We start from the raw sequence: 25,231 nt of genomic DNA, 5'->3' as shown, positions 1-25,231 counted from the left end.
CTCCAAGAGGGAGGAAAGAGAACAAGAACTAGAGCATTTTCTGCAGGAAGAGCAAAGTCGTGTAGGTAACAACTCAGATTTTTAACAGCTGCACTTAGCCTCACTCCCAAGTTGTCACGATGGATAAGCGTAGAACTGACCTTTGGATTTCATCTTCCACCTCCTCTCTCCTCATCCCTAGGTTTCTGTACTAAATTTCTTATTTAATAAGAATGTGCTTTTTTTTCCCCTAAATGTTTCAGTGTTTTGACCTTTCCTACCACAATTCCTTCTTTTTTTAAGAAGAAATTTCAGATGTTGACACTTCCCTCTGAAAAGAGCAGGGTGTTTCTTTGTGAATCAGAGGAGCTGATATTCTTGCAGTTATGGCCAAAAGGTTTTAACTGAAATATTGCTATTTGATGGATGCTTATCCTCTGGAAGGGAGGTAGGTAATTCTGACTAGCAAAGTCTTGATTGAACTGGAAGCCACCCATTTTTTTGGTGGATTTTAGGTGATTTTTCAAGAGCCTGGGTTAGGAGGCTGATTTTACGATCTTGCTATTATTTAAAATTGTTTGGTATAAAGTCTTGCTCTTTGATACGGGATAGTTCTGTGTATTCTGTGCTTCCCATCCTGTTGAACTTCAGGAGCTCAGGGGTTTTGAGGCAGCTTGCTTTTCTATTATCGGCCTATAAGTCTGAAAGATATTTTAAAATTAAGTAATATATGTCAAGGAGCTTTATGGTAATGTTTTGGTTGAAGGCACTTTTTCATGGCTGTACTTTTATTCTTAATTGTGAAAAAAGGCTGAATGATGCTTCAGATACTTAAAATTCTCTATGAGCTGTTTGCTTTGAAGCAGTGGCATCTGTTGTTCTGTCTCTCCATTTCAGGGCCCTTGCAATTTCAGTCTGCAAAATCAGCTTTTCCAAAGGAAGTTCTTTTCTCTGGCAAAGTCAGGCTTCTAAAAATGCTGACTCTGTGATGAAACAGCAGTAAAAATAATATAAAATTTCCCCTCCCTCATTCCTTTAAATGTTTTTCTTTCTACCAAAGTCCTATATCAACATAATCCAGGGTTCTGAGGTGGAAGGTGTTTATCTGAATTGGGTGTGGGGAGTCATTGGTGAGTAGAGAAACTTTTGGCTATATTTTCATGTACAAAGACTTCAGTTATTTTATTGTGCTTTTAGAAGTATGCCACTGAATTGAGGTATTTTCAGTCCATCAGAAAGCTATAATAGTGGTTCTCAAGTCTCTGTATTTAAACATCTGGCTTTTCCAAATTTTCTTAAGGATAGTTTGATTCTTAGGAGTGCAAGTTTGTGCCTGTAGCCATATGCATGTAATAATAAAATATTAGAAAATAATATATAAGAAAACTATTTGCCCCATTGAGGGACTTCTTACTTTTCCACAAAAAATAAGATAAAAATCCAAGTGTGCAAATTATACTTCTTACTATCTGCAAAAATAAGAGCCAGATTTCAGTTTTTTGTTTGTGGCTATATCATTATTAATGGATGCTGTCAATGGGAATTGCTTCCTGGATCTACAAGAGTGAAATTAAATCTCTTTTAGTCTCTTTTCTCCTGTATAAAGATACTATAATAATTAGACTGACACTTCCTCATTTGGAAAAACTAATATCTTGTCATTTGAATAGGTAAATGGGAAGTTAGGAGTTTAGGGAGGCGTGCTCTATCATAGTCACTGTAAGATCCATAGTTGTCTGATGGACATAGGCTCCAGGAGTTTGAGGACCTCTGAAAGATCTAAAAAGAAGAATTCAAGTTCTTTGTCATTTGAAACTGTTTAACTTACTTATGAAATATATACCATTTTTTCTGAATAATGGAATATAGCTCTGAAGTAGTTGAACCAACTTATTGTATACAAATATTACTGTGTACGGTCTCAGGCAGTGATGTAAGATCATGCAGGAGTTTGCTGTTGTGTTCTATGGAAGATTCTTTAACTGGGCTTTTTGAATTAGTGGTGTTTCCTTCATGGAATGATGTGGTTTCACTCCTTAGGAGTGCTGCTTAAACTCTGCCATTCTCTGCAAGATACTTTAATGTCCCTCATTCATAACATTTTCATTTGTCTGACTGACTAATCCATCCTTTCTCTTCCCTAATAGTGTCTCAGTTCTTGTATTTAATTTTTATTTTTGTTTTTAAGTTGCCTCCAGCTACATAGGAGGCTGCTTTAAAGGGAATTGTTACTTTAAGTGAAGAGCCCTGAACTGACATTCTCTTGCATCACTTGCATTTTTATTGAAGTCCAACATCTGTGCCACTGAACAAGAAGAGTAAATAAGTTAAGATGGAGGAGTTGCTTTCCAGTTCATGTCATCATCCCCTTTTAGTTTAGGAGCTGTATACTCTGTTACACATGTTTAAGAGGATTTTTCTGCTCCTCCCACAAGTTTTGGGGGTAGCTGACAATGTGTAGGGTGGGCTTCTTGAACCACCATCCCTGAAGTTGGTGAATTTGCTCTGTAGATAGCTGAATGTGTAAAATATGGATCAGAGAACTACAGCATGTTTCTGTGTTTTTGTTTCTGGTATTACAGTATCAGGAAAGAATTTGGGAGTACTATTTTTAAATTGGCCTTAAACAGAAACTAAAGGAAACAGTATGAATTTCAACCTTACATGAAGCAACAGGAAGGGAAGCAATGAAAACCATAAATCTTGCTGAGTAACATTTCCTCTCTTCTGCTACACTCCCCCCCTCCCCCCCCAGGGTGACAAAGTCTTTATTGACCCTGACAGGATTCCCAATAAAAGCTACATTCAATCTGGATATGGAGCCTGCTGAATCACTGAGAAGCAAGTAATGGCATCGGGCTGGAGGGAGCCTCCCACTTAGAGCTTACACAGCTTGTGCTCTGTGCTCCAAGAATCACCTCTGTTGGCTCTACTGAAATCTAGGCACTTTAAATAACAACTTTATTACAGAGAAATTCAGACACTGTCCAAGAGGCTATTAAAATCCTTGTCCTGATACCAAGTGAGTGCTTGATTCTGCTGGAGTTTGTTTCCAGCTTTGTTTCTGCTCAGAGCACTGAAAAGGGAGAAGCTGAGCAGCACACAAACAGGAAGGTACATTTCAACCATGCAGCTTCCTTCCCTGGAGGATTTTGTACCTGATGGTCTTTTTGAATGCCACTGGAATTTGGGAAGCTGTTGCCATATGAGTTAACTGTTGGTTAAAAGGTAGAAATGTGTCTATTTCTTTTAAAGTATATTCTCAGTAATGTGGCTGGATCTCTAACGTATTTTTAGAAAATATTTTGTTTGCTCTGAAACATATAAGATATGCATCCTGCCAACTGTCTTAGCGTGGAAAAAGAATGGATACAAAATCCTATCAGTCATCCTTTGTGCTTGTGTAGAAGCAGGTTCTTGTGTGTGACCCAGCGAATACTGGGTGGCTCGGCAGCCTGCGTGGGCTGGGTGTGGGGAGCCTTGAGTGAGCCAAGCATATTTCCTTGCAACAGGAATTTAATGTGTTTGGGGTGGATTGAGAGACAGGTTTTGTGCAGCTTTTAAGGAGAGGTTTGCATGTGAGATCAATCTGTCTGGAACTTGCTGACACAGCTGGTTTTACATGCAGCTCTGAAGTGCTGGTGCTGTGGTGCAGGTTTCTGCTCTTTTCTCATTCCCTGAGCAAAACTCTGGACTGACTGAAGAATACTTGCCAGTCTACTTTCTTTGGGACTCCTTGTTTCAGGTTCAGGGTGGATCTGAGGTATCTACAAAGCTTAGGCTGGTTGGGATTTGGGAGCATCCCAGAGTCCTGGCCCTGCTGCAGTGAGCAGCTGTCCCACGGCCAGTGCTGGTGGGCTGATGTTGAACACAGCTGTTCTGGGGCTGGCTCTGCCTGCTGGCATGAGGGACATAACATGACAGGCAGTACTGAAAGGAGTCTGTGGGAATTTATCACTTCCTCAGCATCCCTAATACCTGATTGCAGTTGCTGAGATTGTCTCTATGTGAAATTAATCAAAAGAATGAGGTTATTTCAGAAGAATTTCTTTTCCTTAGAAATAGACCAGATTTCCTGTTTAGTGTTTAATAATCATACTAGTAATAATATGTTACTGGAACACCTGGCTGGAGTCACATGAAGTGTAGCATTAGTGTTTTGTATTGTGTTTTTCAGAGGCCAAGTTGCTTTTGATGCTATCCTTGTTTCAGAGTTCTTGTTTTTTGGTTTTTTTTCACTCCTTTTACATCCTTTAAACACTGCAGAAGGATTTGTCTTGAACCTTGTTGTGGACTTAAAGCATCTGGATGCAGCTCATGTGAATTTACAGTTGTGCTGGCTGGAATTGTTGGTTGGGAAACTTTGCGGTCAGAACTCCATGTTTGAGGCCACTGTTCCACTGGAGCCTTAATTCCAAGATTTGTAAAGATGTTTCTTGGATTAAAGGCCAGAGATAGGGTGAGAAAAGAGGGTGAAGCAAAAGGAAACAATACCTACTTGCAAATTTTGCTCATCATTGGTGTTGCTGCACTGTGCTGCTTGTTCAGAAGCATCCAGGTCTTTGTCATATTTTAAAAAGATGCCAATAATGAAACTTTAGGATGACCACCACTTCCTCAGCAACTTTGAGTTTGGATTATAATCTCCTGGTGATTTTTTCTGGCTAACTGTACTTCTTTATTTTAAAAAGTTACATCTTAACAATTAAGAAACTAATATTTCACCATCCTTGCAAAAAAAATAGGAGCAAAATATTTTCAAATAAATGTTTTGGGATAAATGGATGATGGTGGTAGTTAGCTGGTTACTTTTGTGTAGTGACTTTTTAGTTGATGCTTCTTTTATTTTCCCCTCTTATAGTATCTCTGAGAGTTAGCATCTGGCAGGGAAAATGAGAAGTGGCCTGGGTACTGAGGTGGCTCACTTCTAACTATACTGGGATGAGGATGTTACCATGAAAGAATATATATTTATATAACATGATGTTGTTACTAAAATCTGTGTTTTCATACCAAACTACATTTGGTTTAGCAGCTGCGTAAGCTTTTTGCTGGAAGAATGTGTGTGCTGGAGATGATAAAAACTGGCGCTGAAGGAAGCTGAGGCTACTGGTGACCATGCTTTTGTGGTAACTGCGCCATCCACAGAGCCATCCCTTGGTTTCTGCAGTGCTGCTGAGGCACTCGCTGTTTTATACAATGTATTCTGTCACGGGAAGAATTTGAAGACACAGATGTCCTCTGATTTTTTTAAACACGTCTGCTGTGAGAACTGGAGGCAAAGAACGATCCATCCCGGGCAGCTTGGTGCAGGATCACTGTGGTCACGGTGTTCGTGTTTCCTCTCTATGGTACAGAAAATTGCCTTTCTAACAGAATTAACAACTGCCTGATTACTCTTTTCCCAGTTTCCCATCTTCCCTTGAATTGCTGGAACCACAGTTTTAGCTAGTTGGATAGATAATGTGAGTTACTTTCTCTGTAAATAACCTTAGTCAAAGTTGTTTTTTGTCAAAGATTGAAGAATCTGTTGTGGGCATATGTCTTGGTTTGAAAAGACAGGTATCTGCTTAAAAAAAAAGTAAACACCCCCCTCCCCCAAATTATTATAATCTTGAAATCAAGGTGCTCTCAGGCAAAGATACGGGAATAAGAATAACAGTTCTTTACTTAGGAAATTAAAATAAAAATGCAGTAGTTAAAAAAATCCAAAACTCCAACAAAAAAAGCCCAAACTACTGGCAGAATACAGCCTGACACTCTGTAGGTCAGGGTGTTGGTAGCAGTCCAGTTAAATGGTGGCTGCAGTCCTCCTGGAGTGACAGATGTGGTTCTGTTGCAGCAGTGATCCTGTAGAAGGGTGTAGTTTTCCACTGAAGATCCAGTGGTGAAGATGGGGGTCTGGTCTCTGGTCTTTCCTCTGGGAATCCAGTGGAGAAAGGCTGCTGTGGTGTTCTCTGATTATATCCAGGGAGCATCTCACAATGGGATGTTATAATTTTATCGGTTGTGCAGTGAGACTCAATGGCCCACTAACAGCAAATATCCCCCTGGAGGGAGCATGGGTCATGGAAGAGATAAAGAACACTGCCACACCTGGTTTTAACAGATGGTAATAGAATACATACTTCTGGTTGCATCTTGCATTGTAACCCAAGACAGCATAGCATTTGTAGGTAGATGCTGTGCTTCAGTTTCAGCTATTGCTTCAGCTGATGAAAAGCTCTGAAGATTGGAAAATAAAATCTTACTGACCTTGTTGTTTAGTTTAGAGCATGTGGAATTGTGTTTCTTCAATAATTGTGTCTTGGTTGGATTTTGACAGAAAAAAAGTAAGTAAAGAGATAATAAGGAAGGCTATGGAAAGGGGCTATAAAATTCCAGCAGATGTTTTGTGTTCTGCTGATATGACGTTGAATGTTGCCCTTCGGCATAAATCTTCGTAGTGAGTTTTGGAAAGTATCTGTGAAAATGATCTCTACCCTTTGTATTGAGGTTATGTGCTTATCCACTGTTTATAACTGCTGCAGTGAAATAAATCTGTTTAAAAAAAATTTAAAAAAAGCTGAAAAACATATTAGAAGATACTGTAAACTATGAGATGGAGAAACAAATGCTTTCAGCTCTGTTGGAAGAGGATTTTTGGGAGCATGGTGCAGCTGGACTTCCTCCTCAGTCCACGAGGTGGCCACAGCTCCTGCCCATGTCCGGCCATCCTTGGACTAATTGATGTTCCTTGCTGGCAAAAATATAGAATGAGACTCTAAATATAGTATGTAAAACATAATTTCAGTGCTATTTTAAGGACTTAGTCTGAAACTAGTTGGAAGTATTGAAGAAAACTTGTCAAACTGTGACTCAGAGGTAATTTTAATTTATTTGGGAAAAGCTGGGATATATGCACCACATGTACTATACCCTTCCATGTTAGAATCTGAAGTGGCATGTGAAGGAGAGGAGGAATTCTACCTGGCTGTATCTATTTAAGCAAGCAGAAAAGGCTTTTTCACCAGGACATGGGAAACACATTGCTTGGGTACATTTGAGGTAGTGGTAGAAAAAGGCACCTCGCAGCCCTGACCAGGAGATTGCTGAGTCAGTTCTTCTGCTCAGTGGCGCCCAGAGTCACCTCCTCTGTGTGACTAGGAGAGGGGTTTGCTTTAAAAATCAGGTATTTTTAGGGAAAGCATTACAGATCCTGTTTTAAAACCACCTATAGAAGCTGTGTGAGTAGCTAATGTGTTTAGCTTGTTGATGTGTCACCTGGCTGGGTAGTGAACTACATTTATCATGAAATTTATTACCTTTATCAACATTAGAGCATTATTAGTGAGCAGTGTAAGTTAAATGCCTCCTGCTGTGTGAGGGAATAGGAACCTTTGCATTCCTGTTGCTGTTCTCTGCTCAGCTGTTCTCTCTGCTGCTGTTCATCTCAACAGATGAGGTTGGAATTGGGGGATGCTTTCCAGACGTGTATCCCTTTGAGCAAATGTTTATCTCTGTGATTTACCAACTGTTTGTTGATCAAGCTCCTCAGTGGACCAGTACAGCAGTGTTACAGTCCTGTGTGTTGCAGGTGGAGTGCAGGAGTCAGTCAGGCTGAGTGAACTTTCAAAGGGGCTGCATTCTGGGGAGTTGCAGAGAATAATTTACAAGTCAGGATGTGGTAATTTTTCTTATGCAGAAGTTAAAAACTTTGTGATTAAAGGGGGAACATAGGCTTACAGTTTTCTGTAACTCATAACTACAGAACTACTTACCTAAAACATTTTCAAGATATTCTGTTACATCTTAGTCTTAGTTATGTAAAAAAGTATTGGAAAACAGGAAAACCTATATAGACACAATGTTATAAAGACTTTAAAAAATCAGCTTTAATTTTAATACAAAACACTGATTCTTTCCTAGCTGCTCAACTTTTACAGGAGTTGTGAGTATCCTTCTTTTGGCCTAGGAGAGTCAGATATTATTAACTGCTAAGCCACTGTATGGTCTGTTTATATAGTTGCTGCATTTCTGTGCCTAATGCTTTCTGGTGGAGAAGTTGAGGTAGTTCTCTGGTCAGACACAGGGAAGGCTCAGTAATTGAACTGTTGTTTACCTGAAATGACCTTTTGGCTGCCAGGTGCCCACCTCTGACAGGCTGTGGTGTGTTTGAAGTGTATCCATAGCTAGTGCTCCTGGGTGGTTTCACTAATAAAATCATGTTTGTGGCAGCTTGGAGGATTAAAATGAGATTGGTCTGTGTGAAATGAGTGCTTTGTAAATCTGTTACAAATTCAGGCCTTCTGTTTAATTTTCATGGGATTTAGTAATGACATTTAGAAAAAGAATCAGAGTTTTATTTGTTTTACATGGTCTGCTATTATTTCTGACCTTTCATTTGATATAACAGTCCATATCAATTGTATTGCTAAACATGGACTATGAAATGAAAAAAACTTTTCTGAAGTAAATCCACTGTAAATTCTGAGGCCAGCATAAATGTTGATTTATCTTATGTAAACACTGGATAAATGCAGCACTTGAAAATTCAGAACATACCTTCCAAAGCCAAGCTGGAGAGACTGCCCTGTGGTGTATAATGATTTTGTTATGTGTGTATTTGACTCTAGCAGCCCACCTGTTCAGGACAGTAAATTAAGTGATGAATAGTCCTAGTGAGCTGTTCCCTGCCATGTGGTCTGCACCATCAGCACAGATATTTTTGTGACTGAGGAGGATTTTGTCTGTTGAGAAGTTTAAACAGCTGTATTACAGCTTCTATGTAAAGTCCAGTTTATAAAGTGAAATAATCTTCATGTTTTGATATTTTTGTTTCTGTGTTTGCTAGGGGATGACATTGATGTGATGCTGACTAGTGCTACTAGGAGTGAGAGACCTCTAAAGCTTTATTGTTTTCATCTTTGCCAAAGAGTATTTTGAGGTACTTTTTGATGTTCCCACCAGACACGGACTGGGCTGAGCAAGAGAGGCAGGAGGATGGTGTAGTTTGTAGTGGGCCTGCCAGCTAGATCTGTGGTGGACCTTAAAGAGTTTTTTCTCTCTAAATATAACCCCTTTGCTATGTAAAGGTACTCTGGTGGTTCTCTGCACCTTATATAGTGGCTTAGGTTTGCCACTAGTTTTGAAAAATTCCTTCTTTAAAGAGATCTTAGAAAGTTTCAACAATTTTTGACCTTGGGTGAACAGGAGTGCTCTATTTGTCTTATTCCATATGTTGCTTGCTGCTGTATCCATTCACATAAATAATATTTTCCAAGATATTTTTAATAAATCTTTTTTTTCAGGTGCATTTCAGTGTTTATGCATCAGTTGCACTTCACTCTTTTCACTTTTACAGCTCAAATGTAGACAGGATTCTTCAAGTCTCTGTGTGTCCTGACCTATATATTAATCTGGGCTTTGTACAATTCTGTGTAATTTACTGCAGAATCTGAAAAGTAACACTGCGTGATTAGATGTGAATGAAATTGCTTAACTTGTTGGTTTGGTTTTTTTTAGGACTTGAATACTATCTATTCTTTCCTTCATGGACTGGACATACTATCACATTTCAGGGAACATCAACTAAGGTGAAGTACGCTGCAGTTTGTTTTCTTTAAGCACACTTACATCTATGACTTTTTTGTGGAGATGAGCAGAGCTTTTGTCTTGCCTGCAATTTGAGGTTGGCAGAGCATTAGCCAAATCTATTGCTGAGTTAAGTCACTGCAATAATGGGCACAGAATCTAAACTAATTAGCTTCTCTAAGAATGAAGGCAGAGCTTACTCCCATTTGCCTACAAAGGGCAAATTATAAAAACGCTAGACAGTGCCCTGTCTTAACTCCAGATTACAAAAGCTTTCCAATGCTTCAGACATTCAGATGTTCTCAGAATCCATAAAATGGAAGGCTAACAAAGCACAAAAAGTACTTTGGAAGTATTTTAGTTCTTTCAGTTCTGTTGCTATGGGTAATTCCAATGTGTGGGAGTGATTTAAACACTTGGAAAACATGCTGTATATTATATATTTAGATAATGAAGAACACAGTAATAATTTGTATTTTCTGGTTAAGCACATCCTTTGTTTAAAACAAAACGAGAATTTGAGGTCTTGGAGCCTGAAAGTGATTGTACTGAAATGCAGTGATTAATGGCTTATGATCTTTGTGGATTAAAATTGAGTTTAAACTTCTCCTCCTCTTCTCTCAGAATAATGTCATCAAGTGCCCGCTATGAGAGGTACAAGGGGAACCAAGTTCTCTTTTGGTGAGTACAAAGCACTTGTTGGAGTTCTTCAGCAGAATTGTGAGCAAGCCCAGTGTTCTGCATGTTGTCATATGTCAGTTGCTTTCCTGTCACTGTCAATAACTGGTTAAAAGCTTAGGCAGAGGCGGTTGTAGCAGTACTGCAGTGTCGATGTTTGAGCGGTGCCCATGACTCCGAAGGGACAGCAGAGCGGTGTGTATGTGTTTGCCAGGGACAGGAGGTGACTGAAAGGCGGGCAGTGTCCCCTCTGCAGTCCAGGGAGCCATGGTGACACTCGGTAGATGGCGCTGTATCCATGGCTCCTGGTGGCTGCAGCCAGCGCTGGAGAGGGATGGAGCTCAAACACCATCACTTGACCTTGCAAAAATCAGTATTTTAGCTTATGGTTCTCTAGGGCCTTGCTGGGAGCCAAATACACTTTTATTTTCCTCGTATTTTAGTATTGCTTATGGCATATTTATCATCTCACAGCTAGTCCTAGTTTCTGTATAAGGCACAGCTTCCAGCACACGAGTCTAAATGAGATGCCACCTGCTAGTTAGTGTGGTGTGTATGTGTGACACACACCTGCTGCAGTAGCAGGTCAGTGTCTATGTGTGGGGTTGTATGCTGTCCTGTATTTATAGGCTTCATGTATACTTTCACTCAAATAAAATGTTTTCTCTAAAAATTTCATTTTAATAACGTAAATTTTTAAGCTGTGTTAAATGGCAAAATGTAAAGTATAAGAAACATTTTTTACGTGAATATTTAAAAAAAAAAAAAGTGGTCCAGTTGGAGTTCCCAGGTTCTTACATATTGAGCTGGTAGAAGGATAAATCATTATTTTACTACAATAATATTTTGGATAACATAATTCTAAGGTGCTGTAAGGAGAAGTACATATCAGTGATTTCTTTTCTTACAGCTCAGAAACTATTGCAAGATGCTGGTATATCCTGCTTTCTGGATCTGTGCTCATGAAGGATTCAATGTTTTTGCCACCTTGCAGGTATGTAAAATAATTGAGCTATTATTGTTATTTAAGGCAATTCTAAAAAAAATAAATGCTTCCTATGTATTTGTGTTACTGTAGCTTTAAAAGAATTTTAAAATAATTTCATAATTTTGTTATAATAAAGTTTGATAGTGAAAGAAGTGTCCTGCTAATTCAGTTTAAATTTTCTCACGTTCTTTTTCTGCACGTTGAAATTTCTTTGTGAAATACTCCACTCAATCTAGTTCAGCTTTTTAAGTTTATAAGAGAATTTGTAGTCAGCTTATTACCTTAGGGGTCTCTTTGAATAACTTGTGCTGTGTGACTGTTCTGGATAGAATTCCCTGTTGCAAAAATACAACTGCAGGTCACATAGCTTCTGCCATTTGGTCAGAGGCTGTATTTAATGGCACATAGGATTTTTATGTGAAGAAAGAAGGGGCCAGCAGCATCAGCTGTGAAGAGCTTGTGCCAGGAGCCCATCTGTGTCTCGGGGTTAAGACACAGTGAACACTGACATACTTTCACTGAAGCACATTATTAGACTGGAGCTGAACTTGGGCAAGTAACACCCTGAGCACTCAGAGTGTAATACTCTGCTTGACCTTGTACATCACTTATTTTTATTTCACTATGTTTCACTTGACTCAGCATGAGCTGACTGTGAGTAGATAGACTTAACACCAAGTCCAGCTTTCGTACATTTCCATGTACTTGAATTTCATAGTAAGTACTAGTAAGAACATAAAGGAATGAATTTTTCAACTCAGTTATAGGCTGGATATTAAACACTTAATGCTCCTTGAGTGATTGGAGGTCCTTGACTGAAATTGTCCAGAGTAGCTGTGGTTGCCCCATCCCTTGAAGTGTTCAAGGCCAGTTTGGACAGGGCTTGGAGCAGTCCTGTCTAGTGGAAAGTGTCCTTGCCTATGGCAGGGGAGTGGAACAAGATGTGCTTTAAGGTCCCTTTCAACCAAAGTCATACTATGATCAGTCAGCTAAAAGTTCAGGAGTACCTGAAGTGAGGACATTGCATGCTGGTATTTGCATAAAAACTCTCTAAAATCATTGTTTCGCGAAACCTGGGGTAAGTCAATTAAAAGCACCATTGCTTGTAAGGTTTAATGTGCCTTTAAAAAAAAAAAAAAAGGCAAAGTAGACCTGTTATAGTTAATTCTAAGATTACAGCTATGTTTACTATTGAAAATGAAGATGGTGAGAGGGTCAGAGAGTTCTGTTAGATGGAGCCACTGGCAGGTTATAGCTTATAAAGGGTGGTTCCTGGGATGTTCTTTCTCCTTGGGTGGTGAGATCATGTGGAAAGGAAGAGAATGGACTCCTGATAGATATCTAGGGTGTTCAACTCACTTTCATTTTGTTTGAAATATAGTCATGTTTGTGCATTACATAGAATTTTTTGTTGTTTTATTTCCTTCAGTAGAGTGGAATAAATTTCAGTTACTTTCCCTGTTCTGAATACCAGATCTGTCACATTTCTAGTTGAGGGAGCTGCAGTCACCAGACACAGGCTAATTTCATATGAAATAGTGCCTTGGATAAGTTAGTAGTATTCTGTCATAATTGTAATTAGCAGCATTTTAATTACATTAAAAGTAATACTTAATGTCACTCTTTATTCTTTGTTCTCAACCAAGTTCCTGATTATGTGCCTACAAAGAGTCATTCTGGAAGGAGGCTTAACTACACATCTGTAAGAAAGCTGTGCGGGATACTGCTTTATCTATGCTTTTTTTAAATTTTCATGGTAGGAAGGTAGTGAGCAAGAGTAGGGAGTGAAATGAAAACCACACTTGGATTTCTGATAGGTTTAGTGCTGCCCAAACATGGCATCAGATAAATCTTACCTTTTTGACTTGTTGAATGTGGTATAAATAAATATATCAACATGTGAGCAGAGGTGGGTGAGGTTAAAGACAGGTGTCTTCTGCACAGGAATGATGCAGGAGACTAGTGATGGCTTTGAGTTGTCCAGGGGGTTACATGAAAGAGGACCACAGTGGAATCCTTAATGGGAGGAAGGTGGCTACTACCAAAGATGAGGAGTTAGGCTTTAATCTGGAGACCTCCTAGAATTCTGAAAAGGTCAAGAGCCAAGTTGTTCTGGAAGTACTGGGTAGATGGAGGCATTATGTAAAACAGATCGTAGTTAGCAAATAGATTCTGGTTTGAAACTCAGTGCTTATGTACTTCATAACACCCCCTATGCCCCAGTTACCTCTTTGCCAGGTTGCTAATTTCAGCTTCATATTTGTCCTCTGGAACATTTGGCAAACAGTTTTTAAAAACTTTAAAAAACTTCTGTACATTTTAGGGTTCTTTTCAGAGTACTGCAACAGTTTTTATAAAATAGTTTGCTTTGTAAAAGCAGGATATCAGTATTTCTCAATTAGAGGAAGCTCTTTTTCTGGGCAATAATGGGGTTTAAGGCCCCTTTTTCTTGTGAAATTGTTGCTTTCAATTTGTTTTATGTAGCAATCGTTTTTCAAAATTCAGCATTGCACTAGAAACTAGCTGCCCAGCAACTTTTGTTTAACAATTATATAAGAAACTGCTGTTACAATTGATTGTTAGTGAGATCCTCGCAGTCTCCATAAATACTCTCTGCCACTGGAAGTTGCTTATGGTTTAATAACTGTTTCCTGGTACATTCTCACCATACTTGTCCTTTTTCTGTCATCTGCCCTGTGACTTGATGTATAGGAGGAGACTGTAGTAACCAACTGTAAATTAAACTGCTATCCTGCTTTTTGCATGCCCTCTTTTATCCATTGTCTATCAGAGCTTCAGGAAACCTTATTTTTTTTTTTCTGCAGAACTCTTTGAAATAAAATGTTCTATGGAATCCAACCTGAAAGAGGCTTAGCCCCTTGAAAACATAAGGAGATGGTCAGTTACCATTATTAACTTTGTCTATGTATTTGAATGAGTAAGGATGGAAACTGGGGCTCACGGTGCTTGAAAGAGGCTTTTTTTATTGACTTGATGAACTTGTATTCAAGTTGTAATTCAGAAATTGGTTTAAATATTGGAGGAGTAAAACTTGCATCCGGTTTATGCAGGTTTTGCATTAATTGATAATTAATTAAATTAAAGGAGGGAAGAAGCCACCCACAGAGATGATTTTTCTGGGACAGGTTGCTAAGAGCTTCCTCTGTGCCTAGCAAAAACCAATAGCTGGCTAGCTCTGAGAATTGACAGCCTATTGAACCATTTAGAAGCTAGGTCCGCCTCTGTGAGATTCCCATTTTAGCGACAGGTAATCCCAAGAAATCTCTCTGTTGCTTCTAGCTTTTGAAGAGGTAACTGGGTGCCAGTTGGGCACAGCTGGGCCAGGCCGGCCCCATGTGGCCCAGCCCGGCCGAGATGTTCTGTCCCCTGAGGGGCGGTGAGCGGGCTGCCGAGCCCCTCACCGGGGAGTTCACCGGGACCTGTCTGGGGCCCCTTCCCGGCGGGGCTGGGCCCCTTCCCGGCAGAGCCAGCCCCTCCTTCTAGCGGCACCGCCGGGCCCTGCCGGGCCCTGCCGGCGGGAGGCTCTGTTGGGGCCGGGAGCGGCCATGGGGCCGAGACATCAGCGCGACCGCAACAGCGGCACATGGCTGTGGCTGCCTCAGCAGGGCTCGCGATGAACTTTGTGTGTTTAGTTGCTTTTAGCCAGCCGTGCTGCGGACAGAAGGACAAAAGCAGCAGCAGCAGCTTTTCTTGTTTTCGGCACTCGGCATGGAGAAAAGCGCTGAGGGAGGGCAGCAGCCGGCACGGCTCACACGGTGTCAGCAAAATCCCCGTGGGCAGCAGCGAGAGGCACGGCAGGCGATCTCCCTGATCCCAGCCTGGATGAGATCAACGGTTCAGCGCTGCTGAACTCCATAAAAACTGTTCTAATTGATAACACTTGAGAACAAATGAACCTACGAACACCAATTCTCTCTCGAATCAGGAAAATGAAAGGGTGAAGACATGTAAGGAAAACAACACGGAACACAAATCAGTAAAGGAGTCAGATTCTGGTTAGGAGGAGATTGAGGAGATGCCCTGGTCTTGGGCTGAAATTATCTTTCTAAGGCTATGGTGAAGATATATTTTTTGATATATCAGACTTTGTTTTTTTCCTGTAATTCATGAAATGCGTGGGGGGGATGCAGCATTCACCCTCAGCCCATGAGAAAAGGGCACTTGTGCTGGAGCGTGTGGATGCTGAAAAGCTGTAATCCAATGAGGGACTTCAACTGGAAAGATGAGAAACTTTGCCCCAAGGATACAAGAAGAAAAGCCAGAGATAAGAGAACTTTCAGTTTTTTATGCTAGAAGAGCTCATCCTTAAAATAGTACCCAGTAAGTTGACATGGCCCATGAAAGCAACTTTGAGAAAGCTGCAAGGCATGGGAGGGACTTTCACACTGTAAACAGATGGTTTTTTCTCAGACAGCTGATTTACTGTGACATTAAGCCACAGGAGAACTGTTTCTTGTGGAGAAATCTCCATGGCATGGCAAGAGAAACTCCTCTCCCTACAAGAACTGATGAAAGACTATTATAGAGGTGGTACCTGATTGAAAATCCCAGGTTTTGCCTCTACGTTGTCAGAGGGAAGGAAAGAGGTTGTGGGGAGGGGAGAAGTGTTCTGAAGGTTTTATTCTGGTTCTTATTATTCTTTTAGCTCTGTTAATAAAGTTTTCTTTATACTTTCTAAGTTTTGAGCCTGCTTTATCCTCCTTCTAATTCATATCTCGCAGCAGGAAATGAGTACATACTTCTAGTGGGTGCACTGGCTGTTTTAGCCAGTGCTGAACCCACCCCACAGGTACAATAAATCTATTCAATATTCTGACACTGGCTCATAATGAGAGAAGCCCTGCAAGATTTTTAAGCTAAGAGGCAGATCAGTCAGTAATATCAGGTACAAAGATGGTATAATCTTGATTGCCCTATTGCCTGGAGAATGGATTTGTTAATAGATTTGGCATAGGAGGAGAAGAATTTGCATCTAACATGAAAAGTGATGGCCAGAATAAAAGAAGAGGATTGACAGATTTGCGGAAGGAAAATGCTGTCAGCAATTTAGAGGTTTTGTGTTAACTTTGCTTGTTAATGAAGAAAATTCATGTGAACAGGATATTTGAAGGAGATTGCTCACAGCAAGGTTAGCCATAGGAGATATATCAAGGACCTGGAGGAACTTTTGAAGCCAATTATGTGGCTGATAGCCTCCTACAGCTGTGAGAATTGAACCTCCAAAGGAAAAATACAAACTCTTGAAACATTCAAGATGTAGTCTTACTAAAACAAACACTTCTCTTTTCCCAGTCCTTCCAAAATCTCCCAAGTGAAGGAAATTGGAATCATTGTTCTGCTCATGTAGTGCATGTCTTGGCTAAAACCAGTTAGTTGTTTTTATAGTGGTCTCGTGGTTGTGTGATATCTTTCCATGAAAGTTGTAGATTCATTAATGACTCAGTTAGCCATTTTTCTTTTCTTTAGTAAAAGGAGAGGACCCAAATGCTTAGATCAAGAAAATGGTCATAATAAAGGAGGAACTCCAGTTTTGCATCCTGAGCAACAGCTTGGGTTGACATTATTATAGCTTGTTTTGTATTAGTATTTGTGAGTAACAATGTTTTACTATATTTTGCAACTTACTATGACTGTTAATAGTCTTTGTATCTATTCTGTGTGAAGTGCCAGACACACAGAAATTAATGTGCTTTTCCAAGACTGTCAGTGTTGGAAAGTAAGTATTTAAGTGAGATTAAAGATTTGCAATTTAAAGAATATAAAGATGAACAAAATGCCATAATTTAAATTTTGATGTATGTAACTTCGTTCTCAAACATATTTGTACCTCAAATGCATCATCTAAAGTCAGATCAGTTTTGCTTCTGAAGCCTGTAGTGCTGCTTTCTGCAAATACTTGTGAATTTGTAGCATTTGCTGCAAAAGTAAACCAGTGGCTCAGAGCTTCTGTACTCCCAGCTTTTGCCAGTGTAAGGTATACCGGTCTTTTTGTCCCCTGATCCTTGATTTCCAGGTTTAACTTGAATACTGCTTCTGCTTAGACTGCATCTGTTTTATCCAAGCTCTGTTCCAGTGCTCCTCAAACTCTGCTCTTCCTCTTTCTCATCTCCATCCCAGTCCCAATGTCAGGAGTGTGAATAGTGTTTTTCCTCCCTCAGCTCCCATGATCTGGACCCATGTGTGCCAGCCTCCTGTTGCCATACAATAAACCTAATTTCTGACAAACTGGCAGTTGCCAGTAAGGTTCTGAATTGTGGTAATTGTTGCCATAATTAGGATTTAAGTTTCTTACTGTGTGACTATAAATATTGCAGTCACAATACAATACTCTGAGTGTATGTTTGCTTCACACTGGAAAGCTCTTCCCAACTAACTGTTGTGGATTATTTTTTCCCCTCTCTTAAAGGAAGTTTCAGGCTTACATCCCTGTGCTTATCAAGTCTGAGAGATTCAGTACTCAGCCCAGGATAAAAGCAGTGGTTATTCATTGCATTTGTGGCTCTGGGTGAGGTGATGTTTTCCCTGGACGTTTCTGTTAAGTGGTGGCTGTAACTTGCAGCAGTGCCTGACAGCCATTAAGTGAAGCAACAACTGGGGAATGTTACGAATGAATGTATTTGTAAAACTAATTAATTCAGATAGAGTTGTTCAGATTTAAATTCTTCTGGCAGAGCTAGTGCTGACATGAAAATACTCTGAAGGAAAAGGGAGTGTGGATGAGAAGAGGCAGCATGCTAGTGAGAAGCTGTGTCCTGATCTCCCTAAGTGCAGCACCTTGTATTGGGCTTGCTGATGTTGAGTAGGGGCAGGAAAGATGTTGCAGACCAAGAGTACATGGTGCATCTTATTTGATATAGACTAATCTTCTAAGAAAGTCAAAAAATGAAGAAAGACTGTTCAGACCTGTCAACTATATGGCCAAATAACCTTGTCTGTATTTCCCCTGCAGCAATAATTTCCTTTTGGTCTGTTTATAGTTCTTTACGGCATCAACCCTTTAGAAATTTAGAAATTTTATGGACTGCAGTGGATGCTGATTGTGCCACAGAAAGTTTTTTAGTTTTTTTGGTTTTTTTTACTACTAAACTAAAGTGCAAGAGAAAGGAAATGGGAAGGAGTCACATATGGTTTGTTTATAAGTACAATTTTACTAAGACTTTGTTAGTCCCATGACCTGGAATAGCTGGAAAGCTGCACAGAAAGTGGTAGGTGAGACACAGACTTCCTCAAAGGGTCATTATATTTCAAGTATAAAGTAATTAATACAGAGATCTTCAGCTTGCAGCCTGCAAATTGAGGCATGTTACACAGCCTCCAAAATAATTTCCAATTAAAACTTTAGCAGGCTTAAGAGATAAACCTGCTAAATGCTATTATTGAGAGCTAATGCAGAAATGGGTTTTGATGACCGAGCATTAATTGAAACAGGTATTTTGCATTCAGTCATGTATCTCGTGGTGTCTGGTTTCCTTTAAACCATTTTCTGATAGAGTTAAGTATTATAATATTTTTCTAATGAAGTTACTTTGAAGAGCTCAGGACTTGCACACCATATATCACATAAACCCTGCCACTTGCATTGCTGAAACTTTTGGTCTGTGCTGATGCACCTTTTTTCCCAGCTCCTTGTTCCGTTTCACAAATAAGAGACATTTGGAGCTGCTCAGCAGCTGCTGTGATGCCCCCTGATGTACTTGTGGGCCTCAGGCAACTCCCCACCAACCAACCCCATTCTTCAGATAATGCTTGGGCTGAGACAAATCCAGTGAAATTGAGACCTTCATGGAGATGCTCAGAAAAACAGGTTATTCCTATGAGGATTTTGATGTTGAGTATACTTCTGTGTCATGACTGCAATGCAGGAATGGCAGATCCTTTTCTGTCTACAGTCACTGTGGCTGTTACTGCCTGTTACGCAACTTTATGGGTTTTCCCTCAGTGTTATTTCCCAAGCAGTGGCAAAGAAATTTAAGTATAAAATTACAGTTTTAGAGTAATTAGATTAGTGTTTAATAAAATTAGTGGTTATTCCAGCCATTAGTATACTTGTCTGGTACATTCATTGGTAATGGAATGCATTTCATCTTGGATCTGACCCACAGCAACTTTGCAGTAGATATCCAGGGGTTTGCTGGAACAGCTATTCTGCACAAGAGGTACTCTGCAAGGAGAGGAAAAATGAGATGGTTTTCATAGCATCACAGAATGGTTTTGGTTGGAAGGGACCTTAAAGCTTATCTCATTCCAACCTTCAGCCATGAGTAGACCACAATCCCAGGTTTCTCCAAGCCCCACCTCAATCTTGCCTTGAGTACTTCCATGGATGGGGCAGCCACAGCTTTTCTGGCAGCCTGTGCCAGGGCCTCCCCACCCTTATAGTAAATATTTCTTCCTAATATCTCACCTAAACCTACTTAGGTCAGCTTAGAACCATTCCCCCTTGTCCTGTCACTAAATGCCCTTGTAGCCCCCCCAGCTTGCACAAAAACATATTTTGATCTGTTAAAAAACCAGCCAAACATGTTTATTCCTTAAGCATCTTGTCTCTTCCAGGCCCAGTTGTGCCCTTCTGTACAAAACCTTTTGGCATGGGAGAAGGGCATCCAGGTTACTGCATAAGAGGGGTCATGGGGTTCACTTTGCAGTGGCAAGTGCAAATTATCTTCTTCATTATGTACCTAAAAGCAGTCTGACAGGCATAGTCATAAAAACAGAATATCTGCAAACCCCTTGCTTATCTTGATAAATTGGTAGATCAGGGCCCTGGCTACATTCTACATGTAGTACAGTATTGAGTACTGCTGTGGTAAAACTGCAGGTAGCTTTATTGACAGTCACAGGTAACTACTGTGTGTTATTGACACCAGTTTACACAGACAGGCTGATGTTACGATTTTGTGGCTCCTGGAAAATATAGAACAGTACTTAAAGTGCCTGACATCCCACCTTCGATGGCTTTAATGTCTGAAATATCTGAAAATACTGTAGAATATTGTATATTTGAAGATGTTTGCTGATTAGTGTTGAAACAAATAATAAGACAGTCTCAGACTCCATCTGTTTGTAGGCTGAAAGCTCTTGGGGACAGGCTGTGTTTTTACCTTTAATGTATATATGATATTCTGAGTAATGAAGAATGAGAAGCTATCAGTATTGAATAACTTGAGTGTATTGATATCAGGAAATGTTTGAGTAAAATGTGATAGCTATTGCTTAAATTAGTCAGTTTGGCCATTCTGGATGTATTTCATCACCAAATACTCAGGTTGCACAACAGCTGAATATGAGAATTTTCAAAACATTTGTGTTCAGAAAGCAGTGTTTGTTTCAAGAGCTATGTTCAAAATATGTTATGTTGGAGGTGTTTCTAAATGGTTTACTTGATGAAAGTAAGGTTTGGTATAACAGGTCCAGTACCTTAAAGAAGTTTTATCACCTTCCTGTTTTGGAGAGTGAGCATGAGTGAAAATAGGAGTATTCTCAGATATAGAAGGCTCCCTCCAGTGATTAATTTTCTTCTATTGCCTGTATCAGTGAAGTCAGACACATACTCGGGTACCTGCACCTCTAAGGTACTCTGGAGAGATGAGCAAATCACACAGTGGAAAAGGGACAGATGAACCAAGGAATGTCACAGAATCACAGACTGGTTTGGGTTGGAGGGGGCCTTAAAGCTCATTTAGTTTCAGCCCACTGCCATGGGCAGGGACACTTCAGTAGACCAGGTTTCTCCAAGCCCTGTCCAGCCTGGCCTGAGAATTCTTATCTGCAGTCCTGAACTTTTACATTTTGGTAGCTCCACTCTGATCCCATGGCTTGAACACCCATTAGTTGTTGGTATGGGATTTCATGCCAGTTTAACTTACATTCTTTTCTCAGATGATGCAACTGCTTAAGCATTTTTAATTATGAGTAGCAGTGAATCAGAAGAAAAACAGTTTCTTGTAAATGAGGTATCCATAAATCAAGGATAAACAAAGCTGCTTTTGGTATATGGAAGACATTTTTTCCCATGACAGCATTGCAGACCATTGTGTGAGTGTGTGAAAATTAATGATGCAGGTGAAGTAGATGAATATTAAGTGACGGGAACATAAAATAAAATTATAAATAAAAAACTTGTATTGCAGTTTTATAATACTGATTTTTCTAGGCTTCTAGCAGTGACAATCTATAGAATGATATTAAATTTAAGACATTTAAATCACACATGTGTTAACAATGCCAATTAAATTGTTGGATCATTTAAAACTTTTTTAATGGCTATACCAGTGGTGGTATGTCTTTTCACAATTTTTTATTGTAAGTAGAACTTAATTTACATTAGTTTTATGTTTTCTTACACTGTCAATGTTAAATATTTTAATAAGATTCTTTTCCCCACTCTGCTTAAAGCACTAAAGCACGTGTAATGTTCTGAACCTGAGTCTTCCCCAGTTTTCTTACGCATCTTGGCACATGTGACATCAGGAGGATGTGGCATTTCTGACTTGTGCTTTTGGTTGGGGAAGCTGCTGTGATGGTTGGTAAGCAGAAGTACTGAAATGGGCTTCTTGGACTGGCCCTTTCCAGGAAGCAAACCTGACCCTGGGAAAGGACGTCCATGGTCATGGTCTTGTTGGGTGTTGACTTGGGTAACCAAAAAGACTAAGTATGTATATATATATATGTATATATGTATGTACTTCCCAGAGCTCTCTCTCTTCTGAGAAACAGCATGGTTCAGCTTTGGGTGAGTCTTTAATCACCAGCTAAAGACTTCTCCAAGTAACTTGGTGTCACAGAAATGTTACTTCTTCCTTGGAAGAATGTTCCATGTCAAAGTTGGCTCTTGTTTCCCAAGTGGATTTTCTCTCCTCCACTTTCAAATCTTTGTTCAGCTGAACCTTTTCCATTTACAAACATTTAGGAATGAATGTTCTTCTGAAGCCTTGATTATAATTGTCAGATTAGTGAAGTATGTTGATGTCAGCAAACCTCTTAACTGATAGAGAAGCTAAATATTTGTATTCTAGAGGAAAAATATGTAATAAGTCATTAAGAAATTTAAAACCCATGTTTCTAAAACATTATTGTGTATGTTAATTAAGAATGTTAAAAGTTGGTATTTTCAAGACACAGTAGGCTGGGGAAAAATCATACGTGGCCTCCTTCTTCAGAAGGATCTCTGCTGTGGAATAATCAATAAACCATCCATGTTGTGTACAAAGAAATAATGAAACTTGACCTTCTGACTTGTTAATATGAGTAGTTTATCCTTTAGGATTAGCTGGGTGGGTTTTGTCTTTGGAACCTGATCCTTTTCCAAGTATTTGGTTGTTGTAAAGTGCCTCATGGAGAAATGATAGGGCTAAGGCTGTGACCTTTGTTCCAAGCACTGTTCTTGTCCTCATTAGAGTTTACTGTTATTACTTAATTAGCAAATGCTACAGCATAAGCAGAAAGAGGCCGGACAGTGGCTGAATTTGAGGAATGTGTTTATGTAAAAAAACACAACTCTTCCTTGACCTTCAGGAGTTTGATAAAATGTTGCTACACAACAAAAATACTTCGGTTGAACAACCTGCAACAGGAAATTTGTGCTTTTTTGTAACTACAGGGGATGTAGCAATAGTAGTAATCTGTTTTGTCATAAAATTGATAATGATTATTTCTGGTTTTAAAAAGGTGCAGAACCTGAAACTTCCAGTTGCACATAATTCCTTTATAATTTTGGTGTTTTGAAAAAACCCCACTTTCGTCTTTAGTTTCCTCTATAAGGAATAGAATTAAAAATTACTTTTTTTTTTTTTTTTTAATTGAATGTAATCCCATGGCAAAATTGATCTTACTTTGGTTTTTAGTTTGTGGAGAAATCCTAACATGGATTTCAGTTCACCTCAATGTTGGCGCTGACATTAAAAATGATAGTTCTGTATTTTCTGAACGGAATTAACTGTTTTAAGAGTGAGAGTAATTTTGCCATTCTTTTTATGTGTTGCAAAAGCATGAGACTCTCATGCCTGGATTACATGCTGTGTGGAAAAAGCATGAAAGAAGGCATGAAACTTTGAACTCTGAGTTTCTTACTATAGGTATGTGAAAATGCCAGTTTTTGTATATGAAACTTGTTCTTGTCTAGTCTGGGTGAGAAAGTTTTAGTTGTCATGGCATTTATGGCTATATTGCAGTCATGTAATTTAAATATTTTTTTCTTTTCCTTCAGTAGATGGTTAGCAAAATCAAAACTTGACATTGGAAGCTGCCATACTCCTATTAATTGTAATTCTTTATCATAACTTTATTACACTGATAATTTCTTTGTTTCAATAGTCTGAAGCTCCACTTGAGTAACTTCACTGTTTCAGAGAATCACAGAATGATTTGTGATGGAAAGGACATTTAAGCTCACCTGGTTCCAACCCCTTGCCATGGCCAGGGACACCTTCCCCTAGGTGAAATTGTTTCAAGCCCCATCTGACCTGGCCTTGAGCCCTTCCAAGGGTGGGGCAGCCACAGCTTATCTGGGCAGCCTGTACAAGGGCCTCACCACCTTCACAGGGAAGAACTTCTTCCTTGTATCTAATCAAAACCTCCCCTTCTTCAGCTTAGTTTAGTTTAGTTAGTCTTCTGGCTTCAGTTTAGTTCCTTAAATTCTTTTCCTGTACTTGCATATATCCCACAGAAGTTTTGGAGTGTTATTTATAAATATGAGTCTTTTTTAATGTTCTGTATAAAGTGGTGGTGGTTTCAGTGGATCTTTGCCGTTTAGATGACCGTGTATGTAACTCAAATCTTGTGTGGCTGGAGTTTTAGATGTACTTTTTAAACATAACCTCAGTGAAAACAGATGGAGCTGATACACTTTTTAAGGGCTTGTCTCCTCTCTTGTCTTAACTTCCTTCTAATTCATGTTCTAATTCATTAATCCCTGTTTTGCATGAACCAGTTCTTCAGTTATCTCACCTGCTGGGGGGTGATAAAATGTGATTGATGTTAACAGTCTGAGTTTGCAGCATGTCAGCTACAACTACTGAACTTCTAATCCAGCCACTGTACTGCCCATCAAGGAGTTTTGTGTGCTGGGGTTGTGGAATCACTTTTCCTCCTGCCCAGGGAGCGAGTAGGTCAAGCATTCCCACCTCAGGGTAATGGGTCAGGAGTGAAGACCAGCTTACTTAATATGCAAATCCAGATATATTCAATTCCAAGTACCACTACAGTCACAAATGGATTGATTTGAGAGGTTATTGGTCTGTGATGTGGTCCACACATCCCCCAGCAGTGTCTGGCTCAGTTCTCTTTTGCTGGTAGCTCCAGCACCCTCAGATCTGGTTGCATGGTGCTTTCTCCAGAGGTGATTTCTCTAAAGTCACCTCTGTTGGTCAGTGTCCTGAAGGAAGTCTGTTAGAGTTGAGCTAAAGCACATCAGGTTGTTTTTAGCTGCTTTCCTCAGCTGCTGTCTTACACTGCCCATCATGCTTTGTTACATTTGTGTTCTTTCCTTCTTCTTAAACAGAACCCATCACCATGACCCCTTCCTTGTGAAGGTGCAAGTAGCAACATAAGGACAGAGGTCACAGGTTAAGGCTCAATAATAGAAAAGAGGTTCTCTGTCTCCCCTTCCCTGGGAGGATGAAGGGGTGATGTAGTGTTGAGGAAATTCTCACTAAAAACTCTGTGTGCTGAGTTGTATTTTGGAGTCTTTGGAATTTATGTGTATTTGTTTTTACAAGGCCTGTTTAATTAAAATTTACTAAGGTTTTCTTGTCAGAACTGAAATGTATTATGTGTGGTTTTGAGTATCTGCAAGTAATAATGATTTTACAAAAACACATTCTTTATATTTGAACTTTATATAGCAGGCTGTGATGAGGGGTGCTGTATGGTAATGATACTATCTAATGAGCATTTTTCATACAATAGTTTTCATCAGTTTTTCTTTGTTCTTTTTTTTTTTTTAACAACACAGACCATTGCAAATTGATTTTGCTTACTGAAAAGGTAAAATAG

At 39.5% G+C, this 25,231-nt stretch overlaps 1 protein-coding gene across 26 annotated transcripts in view; it reads left to right on the top strand.

Annotated features, from left to right (window-relative positions):
- Positions 1-25,231, top strand: part of RAPGEF6 (Rap guanine nucleotide exchange factor 6) — a 123,113-nt gene that overhangs the window by 16,862 nt on the left and 81,020 nt on the right. For 22 of the 26 annotated variants that reach the window (XR_015276679.1, XR_015276681.1, XR_015276680.1 and 19 more), the window contains exons 2-4: positions 9,484-9,554; positions 10,177-10,233; positions 11,141-11,224. Coding sequence is in view for 20 of the 26 variants with exons in the window: in XM_086851612.1 (XP_086707738.1) it covers positions 9,484-9,554; positions 10,177-10,233; positions 11,141-11,224 (212 nt within the window). In the remaining 6 variants the exon portion in view is untranslated. Of the gene's footprint in view, positions 1-1,056; positions 1,110-9,483; positions 9,555-10,176; positions 10,234-11,140; positions 11,225-12,864; positions 12,921-14,043; positions 14,117-25,231 lie in introns of those variants that run through there. The other 4 variants (XM_086851620.1, XM_086851618.1, XM_086851614.1 and 1 more) reach the window with 4 other exon arrangements.

This window comes from Cyanistes caeruleus, chromosome 15 (genome assembly GCF_971803275.1).
Source record: "Cyanistes caeruleus chromosome 15, bCyaCae1.hap1.1, whole genome shotgun sequence".
Classification (NCBI taxonomy): Eukaryota; Metazoa; Chordata; class Aves; order Passeriformes; family Paridae; genus Cyanistes; species Cyanistes caeruleus.
The sequence above is the reverse complement of the archived record's forward strand: the minus strand, read 5'-3'. Positions and strand labels throughout refer to the sequence as shown.